The sequence below is a fragment of the Neoarius graeffei genome, chromosome 16 (assembly GCF_027579695.1).
Source record: "Neoarius graeffei isolate fNeoGra1 chromosome 16, fNeoGra1.pri, whole genome shotgun sequence".
Lineage (NCBI taxonomy): Eukaryota > Metazoa > Chordata > Actinopteri > Siluriformes > Ariidae > Neoarius > Neoarius graeffei.
Window position 1 is genome coordinate 37,959,908 of NC_083584.1, and position 26,668 is coordinate 37,986,575.

Sequence of the window (26,668 nt, forward strand, 5' to 3'; positions counted from 1 at the left end):
AACATTAACTTTATTCTTTGGTAGAACGACTTGTGTGCTTAGGGTCGTTGTCTTGCTGCATGACCCACCTTCTCTTCAGATTCAGTTCATGGACAGATGTGCTGACATTTTCCTTTAGAATTCGCTGGTATAATTCAGAATTAATTGTTCCATCAATGATGGCAAGCCCAGATGCAGCAAAACAGGCCCAAACCATGATACCACCACCACCACCATGTTTCACAGATGGGATAAGGTTCTTATGCTGGAATGCAGTGTTTTCCTTTCTCCAAACATAACGCTTCTCATTTAAATCAAAAAATTCTGTTTTGGTCTCAACCGTCTACAAAACATTTTTCCAATAGCCTTCTGGCTTGTCCACGTGATCTTTAGCAAACTGCAGACGAGCAGCAATGTTCTTTTTGGAGAGCAGTGGCTTTCTCCTTGCAACCCTGCTATGCACACCATTGTTGTTCAGTATTCTCCTGATGGTGGACTCATGAACATTAACATTAGCCAATGTGAGAGAGGCCTTCAGTTGCTTAGAAGTTACCCTGGGGTCCTTTGTGACCTCGCCAACTATTACACGCCTTGCTCTTGGAGTGATCTTTGGTCAACCGCTCCTGGGGAGGGTAACAATGGTCTTGAATTTCCTCCATTTGTACACAATCTGTCTGACTGTGGATTGGTGGAGTCCAAACTCTTTAGAGATGGTTTTGTAACCTTTTCCAGCCTGATGAGCATCAACAACACTTTTTCTGAGGTCCTCAGAAATCTCCTTTGTTTGTGCCATGATGCACTTCCACAAACATGTGTTGTGAAGATCAGACTTTGATAGATCCCTGTTCTTTAAATAAAACAGGGTGCCCACTCACACCTGATTGTCATCCCATTGATTGAAAACACCTGACTCTAATTTCACCTTCAAATGAACTGCTCATCCTAGAGGTTCACATACTTTTGCCACTCACAGATGTGTAATATTGGATCATTGTCCTTAATAAATAACTGACCAAGTATAATATTTTTTGTTTCATTTGTTTAACTGGGTTCTCTTTACTTTTAGGACTTGTGTGAAAATCTGTTGTTTTAGGTCATATTTATGCAGAAATATAGAAAATTCTAAAGGGTTCACAAACTTTCAAGCGCCACTGTAATCTTATTTACATCCAATCTCTGGATGAGAAGTGACATTACAATTTTAAATTAAATTTAGTATTTGACTTCCTTGGAAATAAAAGTCTAAAGGGGCATTAAGCAGGGCATCAGCTTTATGATTAAAGTTAAACGGTCACATGGCGGCGCGCGGATTGATGTGTTTCGGCGTGCGAGCAGTTCTGAGGCGCAGGGAAGGAACGCGATGACGCCATTGCTCGGTTGCCTTGGGTGAAGCTTGGTGATTGGTCCACACCGTGCCACCGAGCGCTTCCGGTCCGTGTTGCCAGGTCTTTGGTTTCTCCCCGGTTTGCATCTCAAATGCTGTGGTGTGCTTGTGTTTTTGTGTGAGAGCAGATTTGGTGTTTCTCTGTACGCTGTTCTGTGAATATGCGGTACTGAACTGCACCACTCATTCTCATCATTAAATTATATACAATGCATACCAACCACTTTAATAGGAACACCTGCTCATTAATGCAATTATCTAATCATATGTCAACAGCATAGTGCATTATACAGATACTGGTCAGCAGCTTCAGTTACTGTTCACATCAAACATCAGAATGAAGGGAAAAGTGGGATCTCAGTGACTTTGACCAAGGCATGGTTATTGGTGCTAGATGGTCGTCTGCTGTCGCCCATCCACCTCAAGGTTCAATGTGTTGTTACGAAAATCTACCATGGTTTACTATGGTTTTACCATGGTTTTTATGTAGTAACCATGATTCTACCATGGTATCTCATGGTTATTCTAAGTACTATGAACCAACCATAGTATTACTATGGTTCATCCATGGTATCTCATGGTGATTCTAAGTACTATGAACCAACCATAGTATTACTATGGTTCATCCATGGTACTGCAGTAGCTGTGGTAGCATCATAGTTGTATGTGTAATAGGTCATAGTAACTACGAAATTAGTTTAAAAAGGGATAGTATGGTTTTTAAAAGGATGCACTAACTGTAGTATTACCATGCTTTTGTCCAACAGTCAATGCTGTAGAGAAGGATCTCGATTAACAGCCCAGATCCATTAACATTTACTTAGAACCTAAAAATTTAAGTGAACATTGAGGTAAAATGCACCATGGTTTTCATGGTTACCCAAAAAACCATGAAAACCATGACTAACTATAAACCATGGTAAAACCATGGTTAGTTTTCATAGTAAAACCATAGTTAATTTTCGTAAGGGATGTTCTAGGATGTTTTTCTGCTCACCACTGTTGCACGGAGTAGTTGTTTCACTGACCCTTCTTATCAACTCGAAATAGTCTGGCCATTCTACTCTGACATCTCTCTCAACAACCATGTGTTTCCATCTGCAAAACTGCTGCTCACTGGATGTTATTTTGTTTATCGCACTATTCTGAGTAAACTTGTGTGTGTAAATCCCAGTAGACAGTGGCATGCACAGACATTTTGGGGGGCAAGTGCTCTGGGGGAAAAAGGGCACTTTTTTTGCGCATGTGGAACACCTTATTATAAAAGTCTGAGATTTAACCCTCCTCTTGTGTTCGGGTCGCCACTGACCCGTTTTAGTTTTTAAAGGTGTAAAACAACCACTTAATTTATTACATCAAGGCTTTTTGACTTTGCCAGGAATCTCTAGTTGAACAAAATAGAAAAAGAAATTTTTGTTTTCCTAAATCTGAAATGGTCTAGCAAAAAATATAATACTTGTGTGCAGTTGTTTCTGTATGCGACGGGCTACTTCACGACAAAATAATTACAGCTTGGGCTTAGAGGGCAAACAATACATTTTCACTCGATTCATGTGTTACCTGGCTGGTGGGGCAGGGGAAGAGCTGACTGACTGCCCGATGTGTTGTCTGCGCTACGACAAGGCCGTGGCTTCCAGGATGCTATGCTGCTGCAACCTCACATTGAATGCACTGCACGCTTGTTCACGTGACAGAGCAAGAGAGACAGAGGTCCGGTGTGTGTGCGGAGGGGGCACACATCGGGACATTATTTTCACACACGCTTTTAATGCCGCGGCTTTTCTAAAAGATCATGTCGATATTGGCCTCAGTAAACTGTAAAAAAAAAAAATTCAAAAGGGCACTTTTTTGGACAGAGGGCAGAGGGGCAGGTGCTTGAGCACCACCTCATGTCTATCTGTGCACGCCACTGCCAGTAGATCATCAGTTTCTGAAATTCTCAAACCAGCCAATCTGGCACCAACCACCATGCTACGGTTGGTCCCAGAGATCACACGTCCCCAATTCTGATGTGAACATTAACTGAAACTCTTGACCTGTAGCTACATGATTTTACAGGCTGTGTTGCACAGCTGCCCCATGATTGGCTGATTAGGTAATTGCATGAATGGGCAGGTTTCTGTTAACAAGTCAGGTGAGTGTATAAGTAATAATCATGTCCCAGCAAACACAGAACGTTTCAAAGTACTCAGAATGTTAGACATAGCACGTTATTAATGATGGCAATGTTAGTGGAATGTTCTCTCAACCATAATGAGCAAAAAGAAAATGCAAATGTTATATTTCCATAAATAAATTCATCCTGGGCGGCACGGTGGTGTAGTGGTTAGCGCTGTCGCCTCACGGCAAGAAGGTCCTGGGTTCGAGCCCCGGGGCCGGCGAGGGCCTTTCTGTGCAGAGTTTGCATGTTCTCCCCGTGTCCGCGTGGGTTTCCTCCGGGTGCTCCGGTTTCCCCTACAGTCCAAAGACATGCAGGTTAGGTTAACTGGTGACTCTAAATTGACCGTAGGTGTGAATGTGAGTGTGAATGGTTGTCTGTGTCTATGTGTCAGCCCTGTGATGACCTGGCGACTTGTCCAGGGTGTACCCTGCCTTTCGCCCGTAGTCAGCTGGGATAGGCTCCAGCTTGCCTGCGACCCTGTAGAACAGGATAAAGCGGATAGAGATGATGAGATGAGATGAGAATTCATCCTGGAATACCAAATAGGAATTAAAAAAGATCTGCTTTCGGAAGGCTTCAGGAACCAAAAACAAACGTTCCCAGAATTGTTAGCTGGGGATGTTAACGTTACTTAAATGCCATCAGAATGTTTTCTGAACCCTTGCAGGTTCCCTCAAGGTTATTTAAATCTTAGCAGGACATCCAAGGAACCATTCTCTTAACCATAATGGATAATGCAAATTCAATATTATAATTTTGATAATTTCTGTAGAAAACCAAACCGGAATTAAAACATCTGAATGTTTCAGGAACCAAACCGATCTGGCCCGAGTTTCCCAAAAGCATTGCACCAAAAAGGTCATCGTTAAATGGTAGAGCGAGCAGCACAATGAACGCTCTCTCTCCGAGTTAAGATGCTCTTACTATTAAGAGGCTTTTGGGAAACCCACCCCTGAATGTTTCAGGAACCACAAACAAATGTTCCCAGAATGTTCTGGGCACCAATACTTTTTAGCTGGGGATGTTAAAGTTACAGTTGTGTTCAAAATAATAGCAGTGTGTTTAAAAACGTGAGTAAAGCTCAAAATCCTTATAATAGTTTTTATTTCCATGCATTGGGAACACTGCACATTATATTCTACATCAAAACATGAAGAAAAATGTATGAATATTTTAATTACTTTACAGAAAATGAAGAAAAATGAACATTGGGCTGTTCAAAAAGATAGCAGTGTCTGCATTTTTCATTACAAACTCCAAATATTTACTGTATAAACTGAAAAAATCTTAAGGATTTAGTATTCCTGTGAATCACTAAACTAATATTGTATAACCACGGTTTCTGAGAACTTCTGGCACCTGTGAACAGGTATTCCAGCCCGGGATGATTTGACAACATTCCACAATTCCTCTGCATTTCTTGGTTTTGCCTCAGAAACAGCATTTTTGATGTCACCCCACAAGTTTTCTATCGGATTAAGGTCCGGGGATTGGGCTGGCCACTCCATAACTTTCATTTTGTTGGTCTTGAACCCTGATGCTGCTCGCTTACTGGTGTGTTTGGGGTCGTTGTCTTGTTGAAACACCCATTTCAAGGGCATTTCCTCTTCAGCATAAGGCAACATGACTTCTTCAAGTATTTTGATATATGCAAACTGATCCATGATCCCTGGTATGCGATAAATGGGCCCAACACCATAGTAAGAGAAACATCCCCATATCATGATGCTTGCACCACCATGCTTCACTGTCTTCAGAGTGTACTGTGGCTTGAATTCAGTGTTTGGGGGTCATCTGAAAAACTGTCTGCGGCTCTTGGACCCAAAAAGAACAATTTTACTTTCATCAGTCCACAAAATGTTTTTCCATTTCTCTTTAGGCCAGTCGATGTGTTCTTTGGCAAATTGTATCCTCTTCAGCACGTCTTTTTTTTAACAGTGGAACTTTGCGGGAGCTTCTTGCCGATAGATTAACTTCACACAGGCATCTTCTAATTGTCACAGTACTCACAGGTAACTTCAGACCGTCTTTGATCACCCTGGAGCTGATCATTGGCTGAGTCTTTGCCATTCTGGCTATTCTTTGATCCATTCGAATGGTAGTCTTCTGTTTTCTTCCACGTCTCTCTGGCTTTGCTGTCCATTTTAAAGCACTGGAGATCATTTTAGCTGAGCAGCCCATCATTTTCTGCACTTCTTTACAGTATACGTTTTACCTCTCCAATCAACGTTTTAATCAAAGCACGCTGTTCTTCTGAACAATGTCTGGAACGACCCATGTTTCTCAGGTTTTCAGAGAGAAATGGATGTACAACATGTGCTGGCTTCATCCTTAAATTAGGGCCACCTGACTGACATCTGTTTTTTCACAGAATGAATGACCTCACTAATTAAACTCTACACTGCTATTATTTTGAACACGTCCCTTTCACTTAATTATTCGATTACACAGACTCAGGAGCATGCATATCATGAATGTTGGGTCTGTTGGTTTTCTATGACTCTACTACACCTACTGGTAAATTATTTGCCATGTAGTAATATAATTTCCACCAAAAACAGTGATTGATCTGGTTAGTCGTGTTGGACTGCTATTATTTTGAACACAAGTGTATTTAAAGGTTACCAGAATGTTATGTGAACGTTCTCCAAACCATTATGGGTTTTCCTAAGGTTACTTAAAGTTGAGCAGGATATCAGGGGAACATTCTCTGAACAGAAATTTGAATGTTATATTGTCTTGATGAAAAATTTCCAACAAAAAGCAAATGGCAACTCATGCCAGGTTCAGACACACACACACACACATATATATATAAATAAAATATTTACTAGCTGGGAGGTCCGTACCGTGAAATGCCATGACCGAGGTCTTGAAAATACCGACCGAGGCATCTGCAATATATGCATATAAAATCACTTCATTTTGCTTTTACTTAAGTTATTGAACTTATTTTTATTTATTCTTTTTTCAGACGATTTTATCTTCTATTTTTAGACATGTTTACTACTACTTTGATTCAGGAGCTTGGTAGCAAATTTGAATTTCCCTCCGGGGATTAATAAAGTGATTCTGATTTACTTGAAGAAAGAAGAAGAAACCTTTTATTTGTCACATGCACACTTCAAGGCCAGTGAAATTCATCCTCTGCATTTAACCCATCTGAAGCAGTGAACACACGCGTGCACGCGTACACACCCAGAGCAGTGGGCAGCAGCCACACTAGAGGGCCTGGGGAGCAGTCAGGGGTTAAGTACCTTGCTCAAGGGCACTTCAGCTCAAGGCCGCCCCACGTTAACCTAACTGAATGTCTTTGGGGGAAACCCACGCAGACACGGCGAGAACATGCAAACTCCACACAGAAAGGCCCTCGACGGTTGCTGGGTTCGAACCCGGAACCTTCTTGCTGTGAAGTGACCGCGCTAACCACTTTAGCCGTAATTTCAGGTGTTTCTGAAAGAATCTCATGATTACCTTCTATTTAAATTCCCTCCATACATTCGAATTAGTTACCAAATGGGCAGCACGGTCGCCTCACAGCAAGAAGGTTCTGGGTTCAAACCCAGCGGCTAGCAAGAGCCTTTCTCTGAGTTACATTTTGGTCCTGGAATCGAGATGCTGACCCCTTCTGCTCCTCGGACCTGCCTGATCCATCCTGGTGCCCTGTGTCTGGTTGGAGTCTCATCGCATCGCTCCTGTGGAGGGCGGCCCCATGTGGACAGTTGGGAGTCACGCCTGGAGGACGCTCTGGACTCTTGCAGTGGTGCTTTTGTGGCTGGGGACTGCAGTTGTCGTGAACGGTTTTGCGCTCAGGTTTCCGTCGGTGGGGGGTTTATAGCATCAACTGTTAATGTTATAGTCATGTTGTCTGTTGTTGCCTGAATGGGGATGGGTTCCCTTTTGAGTCTGGTTCCTCTCGAGGTGTCGTCTGAGGGAGTTTTTCCTTGCCACCGTTGCCGCAGGCTTGCTCATTGGGGATAAAACTAGCTCATATTTTAAGTCGTTCAAATTCTGTAAAGCTGCTTTGCGACAATGTTTATTGTTAAAAGCGCTATACAAATAAACTTGACTTTGTGCGGAGTTTGCATGTTGTCTGTGTGGGTTTCCTCTGGGTGCTCCGGTTTCCCCCACAGTCCAAAGACATGCGGTCGGGTTAATATGGGACGGCCTTGGGCTGAGGTGCCCTTGAGCGAGGCACCAAACTCCCAACTGCTCCCCGGGCGCTGTTAGCATGGCTGCCCACTGCTCTGGGTATATGTGTGTGTGTGTGTGTGCGCGCGTATGGGTTAAATGTAGAGAGGAAATTTCACAAGTGTGTGATGAATAAAGTTGTGCTTTAAATGTACTTCAGTACATATTTCTTCCTGGATGGATGGATTGATTGATTGAATGATTGATTGATTGATTTATTCCGAACAGTAAAGAAGATATAAAAACAAACAAAAAAATAAAAAATGCAATCATCAAAACATCATCATAAACAGAATAGCATAGCCACAAGGCAATAACATAATAATGTTCGGAAAGGATTAGGAAGAAGTAAATAACTTATCAAATCCTAACCCTCTATACCACCGTTAATCAAACGTCACTTTCCACCATAATAAACTATATATACAAAAGAAAGCAAAATCAACAAAAAAAAAAAAAAACATACTGACATACCAACATGGTATAATATCGCCCAAATCATATATATACAAATACTTATGCTATGCATATATACACACATACAATACATACATATACCTATAACTATACACATCCATACGTACACAGACACCCATATCATAATTATGCATATTCTGCTTATTAGGGTGCATCAGTTGCCGTCACTTTCATAAAATCTGATGCATTTTTGTTTGGGTGTTCCTTTTCACCAATAAAGACATCCTGTAAAATTTTTTGACCATATTCAAAAGTCTAATGGTGGCACCATGAGGTTCTTTTTTTTTTTTGCCAAAAAATGATTATTTTATGTTTTCGCGTAAGGTTTGAATCACAATGTTAGACTCCATTTATTGATTTCTTGTGACCCAGAGATCATGTTAAGAACCTTTGCAACGGATTGAGAAGCATTAATGTGATTCATAATACATTTGTATTGTTTAAAAAGTAGTTGAACAATGATTCAATGAACAGCTAAAACTCAAACTGTGCTTGATAATATATTTAGAATATGTACTAAAAATGTGTATCTAAGATATTTGGTATACTCTATAAGGTGCCATAATGTTTCGTGAAAAGTGATGGAAATTGTGTCATAAAAGTCATAAAATAGCAGCTTTTCCATAACTTTGAGCTCCTGGTGACACCATTAAACTTTTGAATTTTGTGAAAATATTTCACCCAGTGTGTTTTCTTACCAAAAGGAACATAAAAACAAAAATGCATCATGATCGGAGACATATCTGTGAAGATATTCAGTCATCCAGGTACATAGTAATCTGTGGTTGGTAGAAGAGAGCAACTGGACTTGCTTGAAAAGTCTTGAAGACGTTTCGCCTCTCGTCCGAAAGGCATCCTCAGTTCTGTCTGTCTAATAGGGAGTATCAAGTATTTATCCTGACTACGGGCGAAAGGCGGGGTACACCCTGGACAAGTCGCCAGGTCATCGCAGGGCTAGACACAGACAACCATTCACACTCACATTCACACCTACGGTCAATTTAGAGTCACCAGTTAACCTAACCTGCATGTCTGTAGAACAGGATAAAGCAGCTAGAGATAATGAGATGAGAAGTATTTATCCTCTCATGGATCATCATAGAATCCGAATCAGAATGCTGATGGCTGCATTGTATCTTCACAGATATGTTTCTACGCACTTTGGGATGAGTTCCCTTCGACTGGTGCAGGAGTATGAAAGGACTTCCAGAAAACTGGCAGACATCTTAGCCAGAGAGGATCGTTCATTTTTGTCAACCTGGAACGACCATCACTGAACAGAGGTGGGTGTCTATGACATCTATCAGCCACCCACAATGCAGCCATCAGCATTCTGATTCGGATTCTATGATGATCCATGAGAGGATAAATACTTGATACTCCCTATTAGACAGACAGAACTGAGGATGCCTTTCGGACGAGAGGCGAAACGTCTTCAAGACTTTTCAAGCAAGTCCAGTTGCTCTCTTCTACCAACCACAGATCATGATCGGAGGAACTTTTCATTTTTAGGGGGCAACTGATGCACCCTAATGCTTATATATACTCAGCAAAAATAAAAACTTGACACTCATTATTTTTCAAATAATGTTTAGAAACTTTTCTTGAAAGAGTTCTTGTTGTGATTATGGTTAAATGCATTGTCAAGGGCATTACGTCACACATTCATTCTACTGGTCGGGCCTACGTAGCACGTGCGAGAGCACTGCATGCTAAAATCACGTTTCCACATGACACAAGTGACGTGACCTATTGATACACGTGCAATTGATCTCACGGTAGCAGAGTAGAGTGTCATCTCAGAAAAACAAGGTTTTATGGTTAATTATTCGTTAATTTGCAATGCCACGACTGTCAAACATTCAGCGTGAACGTGCCATTGGCATGCTGAATACGGGAACATCCGTCACTGACGTTGCGAGGGTTATGGGATGCAGTCGACAGACCATCCATAATCTCCAGACACGTCTCCATCAAACTGGCACCACAGGAACCACTGGAACCCTCCACAGAACTTGCAGGAGCTTGGTGCCATGTTGGTACAAATATGGTGGTGCATTCCCCAAGCTGTGTTCAGACGCATCATCCAATCCATGAGGAGACGTTGTATCGCAGTTGTGAACGCCCATGGAGTACACACCCAATATTGACATGATTTCATTAAGTTGTGACTCACAGTTTTTGATCATGGACATTGTCGTCGCATTTCCGGTGGAACCGATTCCATGACAAACATGATCTGTATGCTATAGAGAGCTTGCAGTCACGTGACCGGAAAGTACACAGCCGCCATCTTGTCGGTAAAAAACACAGCTGAATACTGCTGCACTCGTGTACAGAATGGATCAATTTCAACCAACGGACTACACGGCTCATTTTTCTAATGAACAGATAACTAGATATATGTCTAAAATAAACGATCTACAGATTAGCGACCCTTATGGCTTACCGGACGTAGTTTTCACGACCGTGTCAGTGGATATTGAACTGCCAGCGGAATACCCAGACGTGTATAATTACCTCATTAACTTTCCCTCGCTGTTCAGTGGTGAAGCACTGCGTGCTTATAAATCTCTGGACAGTTATCTTTACAGAAATTCAGGATTTGTCAGCGACTCAGATGTGGCATCTTGTAAACAAGAAAATAATCCTCATTGAACGGGTAAGTCACTTAAGTATTGAGTATAGCACTGACCAGCCGATTATAGAATAGAATAAGGTAATTCCAGCTGTAATTCCAAATCGTCCGTCTTGTTTACCATGGATCTGGTGTTGGAGAGGTAGAGGCTTAGCAGTGGAGATTTGAGTGGCTGTTTTCTGAGCTTAGTCAACAGGCCGGCTCTGCCTGCAGCCTCGCTTTTGCTTCCGCTCCCGACGCCGCCTCCTTCGCCTGCCAGACCCGATAACAATCCACAGAGACCCCGCTGGTCTCGCTATCTCGTCCAGAATGTTGTGCATGCGATGGAAATCGCTACAAACCGTCATTTTCTGCTGGAAACCAATGTCCAGTAAGTCCATACGGTTGTAGTGGATATTGAAGTCCGGTACAGACGAACAACACGCAAAAATACACACAAAAAACATAAAAAACGTGCACAGGTAGGGAGGGCTTGTACCCGCAGCCGTTGTAGTAGAATTGTATAGTAGGGTTTTCCAGAAGAAAGGGTAGAAGCAGAAGTAGAACCAGAAGTAGAAGGCGGAATATGGCGTTTGACCGACAAGATGGCGTCTGTCACAATCTGGATCGGCTGTGACGTCACATGCAAGTGCTCCATAGCATCTTTAATGACAAGATAATTGAATATTTCAAACCTATTTTCCAAAATGTTCAAATTATTGACTTTGAAACGAGTGTAAAGTTTTTATTTTTGTTGAGTTTATTATATACAATTATGCACTCTATACACACACATACTCACTTTTTATATAATATATCCGTATGTACCCATACCCACATATATACACTTATATCCTTATACCTTTTTTTTGGAACTGCTGGAGAATAGTTGTACATTTCATGAGCTCCACATTCAAACTGTTCCATAGCTTTACTCCACAAATACAGATACTGAACATTTCTAACGTTGTCCATAGATGGATGGATGGATGTTTTTATCACCTGGCAACCCTTCGGAGACAGTGTGTGGAGATGGTTTCCCCACCCGTGTTGTTGCGTGTAGCGACGGGAGGTTGTGACGTCGAGTGTTTTCTGGCTCTGTGTGAATTTTTCTCATTTCGAGACTCGACCGGACCCCTGCTGGACTCCCACAGGACGCCGAGCGACGGCAGTGAAAGAGATATGGGCTTTTACAGCCGCGGTGTGTGTGAGTAAATAAGACGCGGACATGGCGAGAGGGAAGACTGTAGGCTAATGTTACTGACTGAACTGTCAGCGCGTCCTCGCACTGTGCTATCCAGCAGAGAAGTTAGTCACACAAGCACTTTATCGCAAACCGGAGGCGGTTTCAGGGCTCGGCAGACTGTTATACAGTACAGAGGTGGAGAAAAAACACGCCTTGTTTTGCGTCGTGACTCATCTGGTAGAGGAATACCCGAGCCGAGAGGGAGAGAGAGAGGGAGGGAGCTCCGAGTGGCTGCTCTGCTCCTGTGAGAGATGAAGAAGATGAGCTAGCTGCTGCATGGCGGAGCTAAGAGGGCCTTCACGGCCTCACTGTTTCCCTCTGTGGATTTCCTACAGCTAGCCGACAGGCGGTGGCCATCCAGCTAAGTCGCCCTGCTAGCTCAGCTCCGCGGTTTTCCTGCCGGACGGACGGACGGACGGACTCTCCACTCCAGCAGGGAGAAAGAAAGACACTCAGGCGCCATGGCGTGGGTGCTGAAAATGGACGACGCCACGATCGAGTCAGGACTCGTCCACGATTTTGATGCCAGTCTGTCCGGAATCGGGCAGGAGCTCGGGGCTGGAGCCTACAGCATGAGGTACTGGACTAAAACTCACCACGAAATACAGTGATGATACAACACAAAGGTACAACGCTTTAATTATCGAGTGCACTGTGTGTTTAAGAGGAAGCGCCTGAGGTAACTCGCTGATTAGCTCATCACAACTGATTGTTGTTGTTGTTGTTGTGCTTCACTATCTCTATCAGTTTAATCGACGTTTCAGCCCTTCCTTTACATTCTCGTTTAACATCCAGCACTGTGCTCAAATTAACCATCATAATAACAACTACATAGCTCAATAATAAACGCTTCCTAAGAGTTAATAACTACTTCCGGTTGGCTGGTAAATTAGCACAAGAGGCTGAAATATCAAACTGTATGAGGTTCAGACAGAGGCATTAATTAATCTCCATCCAAGCAGCTGAAGAACATGAACTGGGTTCAACTTCACTTCCTGGAACAGTGTGTTCCCTTTCTCTTCCCTGCAACACTTCAAGCCAAAGGGCTTCGCTTCGTACACCTTTAAACAAGTGGGAAAACTGTGTTCTTGCTGATTTTGAAATACGATACATGAGTGGGACTTGGGGACGGACCTTCTCAGGCTGTAACAGGCAGACACAAGCGTGTGCATCTGACCTGTACAGTCTCCTTCTGTTTTTTTCTGGCACCGCTCTTCGTTAACATATGATGAATCATTATTCAGCTGAAGGAACAATGTTGGGGAGAAAGCACAAGTGTTCTGCTCCAAGATGCACAAAAGAGAACCGGAGTCTGCGTGTTCTTCCAGAGCGTCCGGAGAGCTCTCGCTGGCACTTGAAAACTGCAGGAGAAGGTTGAAATCTCACGGCAGGCCGTACCCATATGAGCAGCAGCAGGACTCCAAGGTGAACAGCCTGTGTAGTCTTGGCTGTGGCACTAGGTCGGTGTCTGCTCCCTCATTTTCCTCTTCTGACCCAGATTCATATATAAAGGTCTTTATACATCCAGCGTAACGTGAATAAATGATGCAGAAGTGCGGAAAAAAAATCGATGAATTTAATGCAGCATTAAAGTGCATATTCTGGACCAATTTTGTGTTTTTTTTTTTTAATGAAGTATGTCCCTTTATACACTTATCCAGAAGGGTAATTTTGCACAAGGCCATCTGTCTACGGCAGAAAAAAATAAGTCAACTTTATTGTCAAATATGATATACATGCTTGACATACAGCACAGATGACATTTCAGTCCTTTCTGACCCACGGTGCAAACAGGCAATGAAATAAATAAAAATATTATAATTGAAATAAACAGTATAAACACTCTAGATAAGAACTAGACATAGACTAAACACTCGGGCACTTGAGGTATAGCAGGTAAACATGAAATAAGCAGTATAAACAATAAACTAATAGCTGTTAAGGTGAGGTAGTGCGGAATAGTGCAAATGAGCGAGGTAAAGTGAAATGTGCAGTCCGTGAGTTCAGTGTGTTAATGAACATTGAGGGTATGTATGTGTGTGTTTGGGGGGAGGTTGCGGGCAGAATCTGCGGGGGGGGAGGAGGGGCAGAACAGGGAGGGGGTGCTTCCTGGGTGAAAGAAACTGTCCTTGAGCCTGCTGGTTTTGGCCCGAAGACTCCGCAGTCTCCTCCCGACAGCAGCAGACTGAAGAGGCTATGAGATGGGTGGGTGGGGTCACCTGCAATCCTGATGGCTTTGCGGGTGAGGCGGGAGTTAAGGCCAATTTATGCTGACAACGCAGTCCTCACACATGGCGTCTGCGTAGCCCCCCCCTTCGCAGATGCTCTGCGCGCACCTCCCAAAAATTGTGACCACCGCAGAAGCCTCGCAGACAAGAGGGCACTGACTGGTCCACTCTACATCCGCTGTACACGCACTTCTGCTTCCCTACTTTCCCGGTTTGGTTTGTTTTCACGACCACCATTTTTAAAAACACGAGCGAAGATGGAGCAGCACGAAGAGCGGTTGATTGAGGAAGTGAGGAAGTACGTACATCTATACGACTCCAGTTCTAGTCATTATAAGTAACCAGAGGATAAACACTCCACTAACCACACCCACCAACTACTCCTAGCGACTTCGCGCCCCCTTGCGTTGTGGCGGTGAATAACATCGCGCACGCCTATTACTCCCTGCTCAACGATAAATTACAACTGTCTGCGAAAAGCTATCTGCGAAAGCCTTGTCGCAAGAGCATGCAGAGGCCCTTATAGATATCCATAAGAGAAGGGAGAGAGACACCAATAACAAAACGCGTCTGGAAAAATCCCAAGGGAGTCTGGAGCCAGATTCGTGACGTCACCTGTGGAAGCGCCAGCAGGCTGCGCGAGCTTGCACGGTTTCAGTGCACAGCCTGTGTAGACCAAGCGCTCCCATTTCCCTCTCATTGTCCGGTCTTTTGGGAAACGATGAGTACTAATCCCATCAAGATTGGTGTTGCTACACCCTCCTACGATACATCTGTTTACCATTTTAATAATTACGTGATAATGTTGAAGAAATTTGCAGAAAACCACCAGGTCGTTTTCTCATAAACAAACCAGCGCTGACGTAGGATTCAGAGGGAGGCGTCCCGCACGCGAAGTCACGAAAATCAATGTTTGCTGGGAAATCCAAATGGCAAGTTTTTTCAGAGGCGGACCAATTCGCCTCAAATGACTTGATTTCAGCTGAATTTTTCTGGTGTTACGCAAGGTAAAAAATTGCACAAAATGCAAAATGTGACAGATATTTGACCAAAGTTTAATATAAAATAGGAGAATTACATTGATCTTGCTCCTGAACTTACCCGTGATATGCACTTTAATGTAACGTTGTGGAATGACTGAGAAGCACGCGAGTACCTGTAATCACTGTGATTTGTGCAGGGCAGCATCACATCACCCTGGTGCTGATTATTTTCCTCTAACTGCAGGCCCAGTCATCCTTACATACACCACAGCCTTGTTGAATTCTTTATTCTGATTGTAAGAAGGTGTTGATTAATTTTCTTGAAGCCACAGTGTGCTTGAATGCTCAAATCTGATTGGACAGAACATGTGTATTATTTTCATATAGCAGCATGGCTCGGACAGTAGCTCTGGCTGTAAGATAGACACTCCATCATCGAAGACTGATATTAAAATATTTATTCAATATAATTAAAATATTAAAAAACGATATTGTTGATACACTGTGTTTAGGAGACTTTTATTGAACATTTATGGAAGGGGTCTTAGTTGCAAGTTCTGTAAAGTTTCCCTGCTCAGGAAAATCTTTCGGTGTGAGGAGTTTAACATTATATCTAACTATAAACCAGTAAAAAGCACATTATGATGTTCATTAATAAATTATTCATTGTAATCGGTGTATTCTGTTATTCATTACATAACAGTAGACCTGACACTTGTTCTGTGTGCAACATTAAATTATTAATATTAACAGGCTTGTTCTGAAACATTATAGTTTCTCATTTGTTACTGCTTTTTAATAACTCGAACCCCAGGGCGACGCTGCTTATAATCTAATGCTACTAATAAACCGATTTTAAAAATGCATTGTTATGAAACTAAGAGAAGCGTATAAACACGAATAACTTTTGGAAGGTCTCTTGGGTGTCAGTACTTTTGTCATGGTCAGCAAATTTTCCGCCGTGAGAATCTTCAGTATAGACGGCTTCACACTTTCTGGTTTCTCTGGAACGCAGCGTGCTTTATTTTGTCTTATGAACTTAAAGTGAGAGAAAAAAAGAGAGGCTGGTGAGGGAATAACCATTTACTATTAAATGTAACAATAACACAGCTAGGTCACGCTGTTATGGGAAAATAATCCACTTTGGTGTGCTGATGTATCGCACATCCCTGCATGGATTATTTTCCTTTAACACCTCGGCATGTTGTGTGTTATTTCTTACATAACAGTGGCATGACTGACAGCAGTTCCAGTTGCAACATTTCTATTTGCGCGCTTGTTCATTTCTATCGTACCAACTTAACACAGGGACGTTTATAGCACACACTCCATAGAAATGGATTTTAAAAGTGTGTAATTGTTAATATAGTGATGTCTAAAGAGATGTATAATGGATTACTCGATGAAAAATATGTACAACCCCGATTCCAAAAAAGTTGGGACAAATTGTAAATAAAAACGGAATGCAATAATTTACAAATCTCAAAAACTGATATTGTATTCACAATAGAACATAGACAACATATCAAATGTCGAAAGTGAGACATTTTGAAATTTCATGCCAAATATTGGCTCATTTGAAATTTCATGACAGCAACACATCTCAAAAAAGTTGCGACAGGGGCAATAAGAGGCTGGAAAAGTTAAAGGTACAAAAAAGGAACAGCTGGAGGACCAAATTGCAGCTTATTAGGTCAATTGGCAATAGGTCATTAACATGACTGGGTATAAAAAGAGCATCTTGGAGTGGCAGCGGCTCTCAGAAGTAAAGATGGGAAGAGGATCACCAATCCCCCTAATTCTGCACCGACAAATAGTGGAGCAATACCAGAAAGGAGTTCGACAGTGTAAAATTGCAAAGAGTTTGAACATATCATCATCTACAGTGCATAATATCATCAAAAGATTCAGAGAATCTGGAAGAATCTCTGTGCGTAAGGGTCAAGGCCGGAAAACCATACTGGGTGCCCGTGATCTTCGGGCCCTTAGACGGCACTGCATCACATACAGGCATGCTTCTGTATTGGAAATCACAAAATGGGCTCAGGAATATTTCCAGAGAACATTATCTGTGAACACAATTCACCGTGCCATCCGCCGTTGCCAGCTAAAACTCTATAGTTCAAAGAAGAAGCCGTATCTAAACATGATCCAGAAGCGCAGACGTCTTCTCTGGGCCAAGGCTCATTTAAAATGGACTGTGGCAAAGTGGAAAACTGTTTTGTGGTCAGACGAATCAAAATTTGAAGTTCTTTATGGAAATCAGGGACGCCGTGTCATTCGGACTAAAGAGGAGAAGGACGACCCAAGTTATCAGCGCTCAGTTCAGAAGCCTGCATCTCTGATGGTATGGGGTTGCATTAGTGCGTGTGGCATGGGCAACTTACACATCTGGAAAGACACCATCAATGCTGAAAGGTATATCCAGGTTCTAGAGCAACATATGCTCCCATCCAGACGATGTCTCTTTCAGGGAAGACCTTGCATTTTCCAACATGACAATGCCAAACCACATACTGCATCAATTACAGCATCATGGCTGCGTAGAAGAAGGGTCCGGGTACTGAACTGGCCAGCCTGCAGTCCAGATCTTTCACCCATAGAAAACATTTGGCACATCATAAAATGGAAGATACGACAAAAAAGACCTAAGACAGTTGAGCAACTAGAATCCTACATTAGACAAGAATGGGTTAACATTCCTATCCCTAAACTTGAGCAACTTGTCTCCTCAGTCCCCAGACGTTTACAGACTGTTGTAAAGAGAAAAGGGGATGTCTCACAGTGGTAAACATGGCCTTGTCCCAACTTTTTTGAGATGTGTTGTCATGAAATTTAAAATCACCTAATTTTTCTCTTTAAATGATGCATTTTCTCAGTTTAAACATTTGATATGTCATCTATGTTCTATTCTGAATAAAATATGGAATTTTGAAACTTCCACATCATTCCATTCCGTTTTTATTTACAATTTGTACTTTGTCCCAACTTTTTTGGAATCGGGGTTGTACATTGACTTTTATATTGAGCCACACTGAGGTCTGGTGTGGTTTTGGGAACAGTGTAAAAAGAATCACGATCAGTTCTTGGTGTTAATCCATTCACACTGTGAGCCTACAATTAAATGCACCTTGTTTCGGCTGTTACTATTTAATTATTTAGTTGTAAGCCATATTTTGAACATCACTGAGATTGCAAAACAATTTATGTGCATGATATTGTGCATGTTGTGAATCTGTAAGTCTGTATTTTGTCCTGAAGTTCATTCCAAAATTATTAGAGCTGTAAAGATGAATATCGGTCATAAAACATAAAACGGTAAAGATGTCTCTAAGTCAAAGTCTGACTGTTTTTCCTCTGATCACGGAGAACAGCCACATTATTGGCTTTGTGTGTTGAAGCACCAAAACAAATGCTGCCGATACCGAACAGTGGGTTCACTGACAAAATTGTCTTATTATGAGTTTAGTCAGAACTAAGAGAGGTTTCTTCATAGAATGCATTGAGGTTAGTGTGGATGTACATGCCTTTAGAATTAAAACCTGATTAAAAAGTTCAGCTGGAGTCTCAGGGAAAGTGTCAATGATATTTAGTTGCTGTTTAAAGGCCATAGGCAACGGTTTTAATTTTATGCACATTTGAAACTTTTATATGTAAAAAAAAAAACTCTGTAATTTTCTTCTGGTCCCAAGAAGTATTGTTAATAAGTAATAATTAAAATAAGTTAGCGCGGATCGCGGTGAATTTCTGTTCGGCTATTTTCGTGACCACTCGGCGCGTGACGTCATTTAAGACAAACAAACCGCTTGAGTTGAGTCCACTTCCGTTTACTTACATTGCCGTTCGGCTTGAGTGCAGACGTGTGTTCAGGAATTTCCAAAGAAAAACTCCATGCCTTATTGTTGTGCAGTGAACTGTAACGACGGGACCGGTTCAGGAAGAAGTTTTTACCTTGGCTTTTTCCAGAAGAGGAGAAAAGGTGGAGCGAGAGGATCGGCTTTTTCCGAAAAAGGAGAAGAAGCGGAGCGAGTGGATTGGCTTTTTCCGAAAGAGGAGACGAGGCGGAGAGAGTGGATTGTGCACATGAAGCCAGAGGGTTGTTTTTTTCCGGAAGAGGCGGAGAGAGTGGATTGTGCGCGTGAAACAAAATCAAGCAGTCAAAGAAGAAACGGACCAGTAACGCTCAAGCAAAAAGGAGAAGATTGGAGGTAAACATTTTTACTTTTGCTTGCAATTGACAAATCAAGAATCCTGAGGGATCCTGTACAATCATTGTGGAAATGAGACAAAGGGATATTTCCTCGCTCAGAGTAGGCTATAAATAGTATAATGCCGCGGATGGCAGGCTAATGTGGCCTACCGGCGCACTGTCCAGTAATCGTTATCTATATCCACTAGGGAGGGCGGTTTAATTATTCTTCAAAAGGGCTCTTATTTAGTATTACGACGAAAGCAGGAATTTATTGTAATTACCAGGATAAATCGTTTGGGCGCGAGTCTTGTTGAGGTCCGGGGTCACCGCGATCAGAGTCGGCCGAGTCACTGGCCGATTCCGAGGCCGCACGGTCAAACCAGTGAGCCACATTCGCCGATTGCTTCGCAACGGCCATAGGTTCATACATATGGTTTCACCTCTCAATATTCAATTTGGAGAGTTCCTACTTCAAAATCGCTATCACTTTCAGACATTTTACACAACCTCTCACGACCAAACTCCATACACGTGTGCTCGGTTCGCAGGTAAACACAGAGCTGCTCTCAGTCTGTTTGGCTTGAATGACATCACGACGACGGCCCCCTGGCGGTGAAAGTGCGCATAAGTGAGATGTAAACAAACCTTCAGAAATTGGGCAAAACAGTATATTTTAACCGTTTTATTCAATTTTAGGGTGCAAATTAGACACTAGGAAGATTGAATTCGCTTTTTGGGTCATTCTTCTAGACAAAGTTGATATTCTACATTTCACCTCTGACCGTTTCGTATGACCTTTAAAAACGGAGCTCCTGATGAGTGTATGAGCAAAATATTTGCAAGGACACAAAATCAACTTGAATAGAATATTATTATAGCATATGAACCATCAAATTGTGTAGTGTTGTGTATTTCATGTCAATAAATTGCTGCGTTGTCTTGACAGTGAGACCAATAATGAGATGCGCATCACAGTTATGATGCATATTTATTCCTTTTTTGACACCGCATGCCCTGCGCCAGAAACACCACCATGATGATTATTATGGTGTGACTCTGCTGGGTGCCTGGTGGACAGCAGTGAACCAGAGCTTTCACTTTACATCATTACTATATACACTACCGTTCAAAAGTTTGGGGTCACCCAGACAATTTTGTGTTTTCCATGAAAAGTCACACTTTTTATTTACCACCATAAGTTGTAAAATGAATAGAAAATATAGTCAAGACATTTTTCTGGCCATTTTGAGCATTTAATCGACCCCACAAATGTGATGCTCCAGAAACTCAATCTGCTCAAAGGAAGGTCAGTTTTATAGCTTCTCTAAAGAGCTCAACTGTTTTCAGCTGTGCTAACATGATTGTACAAGGGTTTTCTAATCATCCATTAGCCTTCTGAGGCAATGAGCAAACACATTGTACCATTAGAACACTGGAGTGAGAGTTGCTGGAAATGGGCCTCTATACACCTATGGAGATATTGCACCAAAAACCAGACATTTGCAGCTAGAATAGTCATTTACCACATTAGCAATGTATAGAGTGGATTTCTGATTAGTTTAAAGTGATCTTCGTTGAAAAGAACAGTGCTTTTCTTTCCAAAATAAGGAAATTTCAAAGTGACCCCAAACTTTTGAACGGTAGTGTAGTTACTATTGAATATTATTAGACATAAGAAGAAGAAGAACAACAACAACAACACGCTTGTGAAATTCCTCTCCTTCATTTAACCCATCTGAAGCAGTGAACACACACACCCAGAGCAGTGGGCAGCCATGCTAACAGCACCCGGGGAGCAGTTGGGAGTTAGGTGCCTCGCTCAAGGGCACCTCAGCCCAAGGCCGTCCCATGTTAGCACCCGGAGGAAACTCACGCAGACACAGGGAGAAACTGCAAACTCCACACAGAAAGGCCCCTGCTGGCTGCTGGACTCGAACCCAGAACCTTCTTGCTGTGAGGCGACCGTGCTAACCACTTATGCCACTGTGCCACGGATCGATATCGAACTAATCGATATAGATCCGCGGTAGTTTTAGATTATCTACAACTAAGGAAAGATGCTCATAATATCTATTGAATTATACAATAATTGTGTTTACATGAGTGTGCAGAGTAAGAAATCATTCAGGTAAAAAAAAAAATCGTACAACTGAAAAGATATGTTGTCTGCTATGAAAATTTTTTTCCATCAATATTTTCTGTTAAATGTGTTAATGAATAGTCTCACGTTATCTTTTATAAAACAAATTAAAAATAAATGATGGATAAAAACCCACCTATCTTATGTAAATTAAAGATACAGATTTTGTTGTCCAGAGGTCAAGTGTTTATATGAGACGTTGCCTTGCACTTACGATCGAGTCCCCTGTGTTGGTACATGTACAGCGTTCGTACGGACAGACGTCGTACAGTCGCAAAAGCTAGCAAAAATCAGGTCAATGCATTACCATAATCTCTTAAATATGGAGCTCTGCTGCTAACCAGCAGTGTTCAAAGACATATGGATAGATAAAGCTGCAGAGTTTACATAACAATGTGAGCTAGTGCCTAGTTCTTGGAGTGGATACTAAATCTGGGATAACATAAATGAGTGTCCAGGTGAGTGTAGTAAAGCCATTTGATTGATTTGGTGTCATTCAGATTCACCTGTTGTTGAACATTACAGGTTTGGTTTGATGTAAATTGTCGTTTTCATTCTCTTTACTGTAACCCAAACACACTTTAATGACATGTTGCTAAATTCCTAGGCACTTTGTAGTTACTCTGTGGTTTCATAGTAACCCTATACACAAACACACACGCACACACTTGGGGCACCTTGACATGGTTTTGGGGATTTGATGGGAAAATCACAGTCGGCGGTTTTCTCTGCCAACACACTCAGCGGTTTGTGTGTTAATGCTCTCATGCTGTGAGAAGTCCCTATGTGGATAATCTGTTAGAAAAAACATAGCAGCATTTATCACAAGGGTTTGACTTTAACTTTGAAGCTCACCAGCTACTGTTTCTAGTTGTTTAGCATTTTCACTCATTAAAACATTGGCCTCCAGTTTCAGATTCTCCTTCCAAAAATACTATCCATCTTAACAAATCATAAGCTTAATTTTTATTGCTCGTTTTATTGCTTCTCGTCATTTGGTACTGTCTTTCCTTTTTGGCATTCTTTGACACTGTCGGTCATGACACTTACCAGGAGCTAAGATTAAATAAACTGTGTAGGAATAATCATCCATCCATCCATCCATCCATCCATCCATTATCTGTAGCCGCTTATCCTGTGCAGGGTCGCGGGCAAGCTGGAGCCTATCCCAGCTGACTATGGGCGAGAGGCAGGGTACACCCTGGACAAGCCACCAGGTCATCGCATGGCTGACACATAGAGACAAACAACCATTCAGGCAGACAACAGCACCATGGCACAGAAGACCCCACCACCTCCCGGCGACCAGGTGTTGATGCTGTCCCCAGACAGCGTGAGGAGAGCTCTCAGGACGACAAATGCACGAAAAGCCCTGGGTCCTGATAACATTCCTGGTCGTGTCCTGAGAGACTGTGCCGAGGAGCTCACAGATGTCTTTACAGACATCTTCAACATCTCGTTGAGCCAGGCTGTTGTCCCCACGTGCCTCAAAACCACCACCATCATCCTGGTCCCAAAGAAGCCGTCTCCCTCCTGCTTCAATGACTACCGCCCTGTCGCACTCACTCCCATCCTCATGAAGTGCTTCGAGCGGCTAGTCATGAGGCATATCAAGTCTGCCCTCCCCCCCGCCCTGGATCCTTTCCAGTTTGCATATCAGTTCAACCGTTCGACCGATGACGCCATCTCCACTGCCCTCCACTCAGCCCTCACCCACCTAGAGACAAAAGACTCGTATGTCAGAATGCTGTTCATAGACTTTAGCTCAGCATTCAACACAATCATTCCTCAGCAGCTCATTCACAAACTGGACCAACTGGGACTCAACACCTCCCTGTGCAACTGGCTGCTGGACTTCCTGACGGGGAGACCACAGACTGTACGGGTTGGCAGCAACTCCTCCAGCACCATCACACTGAACACGGGGGCCCCCCAAGGATGTGTGCTAAGCCCCCTCCTCTTCACTCTGCTGACCCACGACTGCACACCAACATCCAGCTCAAATCTCTTCATTAAGTTTGCGGATGACACGACTGTGGTGGGTCTCATCAACAATGGCGATGAGACAATCTACAGGAGTGAGGTGAGCCACTTGGCCATGTGGTGCAAGGACAACAATCTCCGTCTGAATGTGGAGAAGACGAAGGAGATTGTTGTGGACTTCAGGAGAGAGCACACCCAGCATGCTCCACTATCTATTGATGGTGCTGCAGTGGAGAGGGTGAGCAGCACCAAGTTTCTGGGTGTGCACATCTTTGAAGACCTGTCCTGGAGCAACAACACCGCATCACTGGCCAAAAAAGCCCAACAGCGTCTGTACTTCCTCCACAAACTGAGGAGAGCAAGAGTCCCGGCCCCCATCATGCACACTTTCTACAGAGGCACCATCGAGAACATTCTGACCAGCTGCATCACTGTGTGGTACGGCGCCTGCACCGTGTCCTGCTGCAAGTCTCTGCAGCGCATCGTGAGAGCAGCTGAGAGGATCATTGGTGTCTCTCTCCCTTCTCTAATGGATATTTATAACTCCCGCCTCACCCGCAAAGCCATCAGGATTGCAGGTGACCCCACCCACCCATCTCACAGCCTCTTCAGCCTGCTGCCGTTGGGGAGGAGACTGCGGAGTCTCCGGGCCAAAACCAGCAGGCTCAAGAACAGTTTCTTTCACCAGGCAGTCAGGAGGCTCAACTCCCTCCCTGTTCTGCCCCTCCTCCCCCCTCTGCCCCCTGCCACAGATTCTGCTCGCACACCCCCTTCAGCATCTGACATGTCATCCTCACAGTTCCCCCCAACACACACACACACACACACATACATACATACATACATACATACATCTCATCGTTCATTAACACACTGAACTCAGGGATCGCACATCTCACTTTACCTCGCTCATTTGCACTATTCCGCACTACCTCATCTTAACAGCTGCTAGTTTGTTTATACTGCTTATTTCATGTTTCATGTTTACCTGCTATACCTCAAGTGCACTTGACTGTTTGGTTATTTGAACCAGTGTGTGTGTGTGTGTGTGTGTATATATGAGTGTTTAGTCTACGTCTAGTTCATATCTAGAGTGTTTATACTGTTTATATTGTCTGTTTGAGTGTTTAGTCTGTGTGTAGATCTTATGTAGTGTTTACACTGTTTATATTGTCTGAGTGTTTAGTCTATGTCTTGTTCTTATCTAATGTTTATACAACCCCGATTCCAAAAAAGTTGGGACAAAGTACAAATTGTAAATAAAAATGGAATGCAATGATGTGGAAGTTTCAAAATTCCATATTTTATTCAGAATAGAACGTAGATGACATATCAAGTGTTTAAACTGAGAAAATGTATCATTTAAAGAGAAAAATTAGGTGAGTTTAAATTTCATGACAACAACACATCTCAAAAAAGTTGGGACAAGGCCATGTTTACCACTGTGAGACATCCCCTTTTCTCTTTACAACAGTCTAAACGTCTGGGGACTGAGGAGACAAGTTGCTCAAGTTTAGGGATAGGAATGTTAACCCATTCTTGTCTAATGTAGGATTCTAGTTGCTCAACTGTCTTAGGTTTTTTTTGTCATATCTTCCGTTTTATGATGCGCCAAATGTTTTCTATGGGTGAAAGATCTGGACTGCAGGCTGGCCAGTTCAGTACCCGGACCCTTCTTCTACGCAACCATGATGCTGTAATTGATGCAGTATGTGGTTTGGCATTGTCATGTTGGAAAATGCAAGGTCTTCCCTGAAAGAGACGTCATCTGGATGGGAGCATATGTTGCTCTAGAATCTGGATATACCTTTCAGCATTGATGGTGTCTTTCCAGATGTGTAAGCTGCCCATGCCACACGCACTAATGCAACCCCATACCATCAGAGATGCAGGCTTCTGAACTGAGCGCTGATGACAACTTGGGTTGTCCTTCTCCTCTTTAGTCCGAATGACACGGCGTCCCTGATTTCCATAAAGAACTTCAAATTTTGATTCGTCTGACCACAGAACAGTTTTCCACTTTGCCACAGTCCATTTTAAATGAGCCTTGGCCCAGAGAAGACGTCTGCGCTTCTGGATCGTGTTTAGATACGGCTTCTTCTTTGAACTATAGAGTTTTAGCTGGCAACATCGGATGGCACGGTGAATTGTGTTCACAGATAATGTTCTCTGGAAATATTCCTGAGCCCATTTTGTGATTTCCAATACAGAAGCATGCCTGTATGCGATGCAGTGCCGTCTAAGGGCCCGAAGATCACGGGCACCCAGTATGGTTTTCCGGCCTTGACCCTTACGCACAGAGATTCTTCCAGATTCTCTGAATCTTTTGATGATCTTATGCACTGTAGATGATGATATGTTCAAACTCTTTGCAATTTTACACTGTCGAACTCCTTTCTGATATTGCTCCACTATTTGTCGGCGCAGAATTAGGGGGATTGGTGATCCTCTTCCCATCTTTACTTCTGAGAGCCGCTGCCACTCCAAGATGCTCTTTTTATACCCAGTCATGTTAATGACCTATTGCCAATTGACCTAATGAGTTGCAATTTGGTCCTCCAGCTGTTCCTTTTTTGTACCTTTAACTTTTCCAGCCTCTTATTGCCCCTGTCCCAACTTTTTTGAGATGTGTTGCTGTCATGAAATTTCAAAATGTCTCACTTTCGACATTTGATATGTTGTCTATGTTCTACTGTGAATACAATATCAGTTTTTGAGATTTGTAAATTATTGCATTCCGTTTTTATTTACAATTTGTACTTTGTCCCAACTTTTTTGGAATCGGGGTTGTACTGTTTATTTATACTTTAAAGTCAAACTGGTTTTTAATGGTGTTTTGTTTACATTTGGGAAACACAGGAAAAATGTGTTTAGAAAACTGGAAAAAAAGTGTGTTTGAAAGTGAGATCACTGCAACTCAGCTGATTGGCTGGAACGAGCATTGCTAGTTAGCTGATTATCAATTGCAGCTGGGCTCGTTGCAGCTGAGTGTGAGCTGCAAACTGAAGGCTCATAGGTGTGTTAATCAGCTGATTAGTTGTGGGGTGGTGGGAGACTAGTAAGAGTTACTTTAAAACTGTTGTGCTT

The 26,668-nt window shown here is 42.6% G+C and overlaps 1 protein-coding gene across 1 annotated transcript in view; it reads left to right on the top strand.

Moving 5' to 3' along the window:
• The first annotated feature begins 11,844 nt into the window (after positions 1-11,844).
• Positions 11,845-26,668, top strand: part of ubp1 (upstream binding protein 1) — a 62,694-nt gene continuing 47,870 nt past the window's right edge. The window contains exon 1 of the mRNA XM_060942907.1: positions 11,845-12,632. Coding sequence (XP_060798890.1) covers positions 12,517-12,632 — 116 coding nt within the window. The 5' untranslated portion in view covers positions 11,845-12,516. The remainder of the gene's footprint in view (positions 12,633-26,668) is intronic.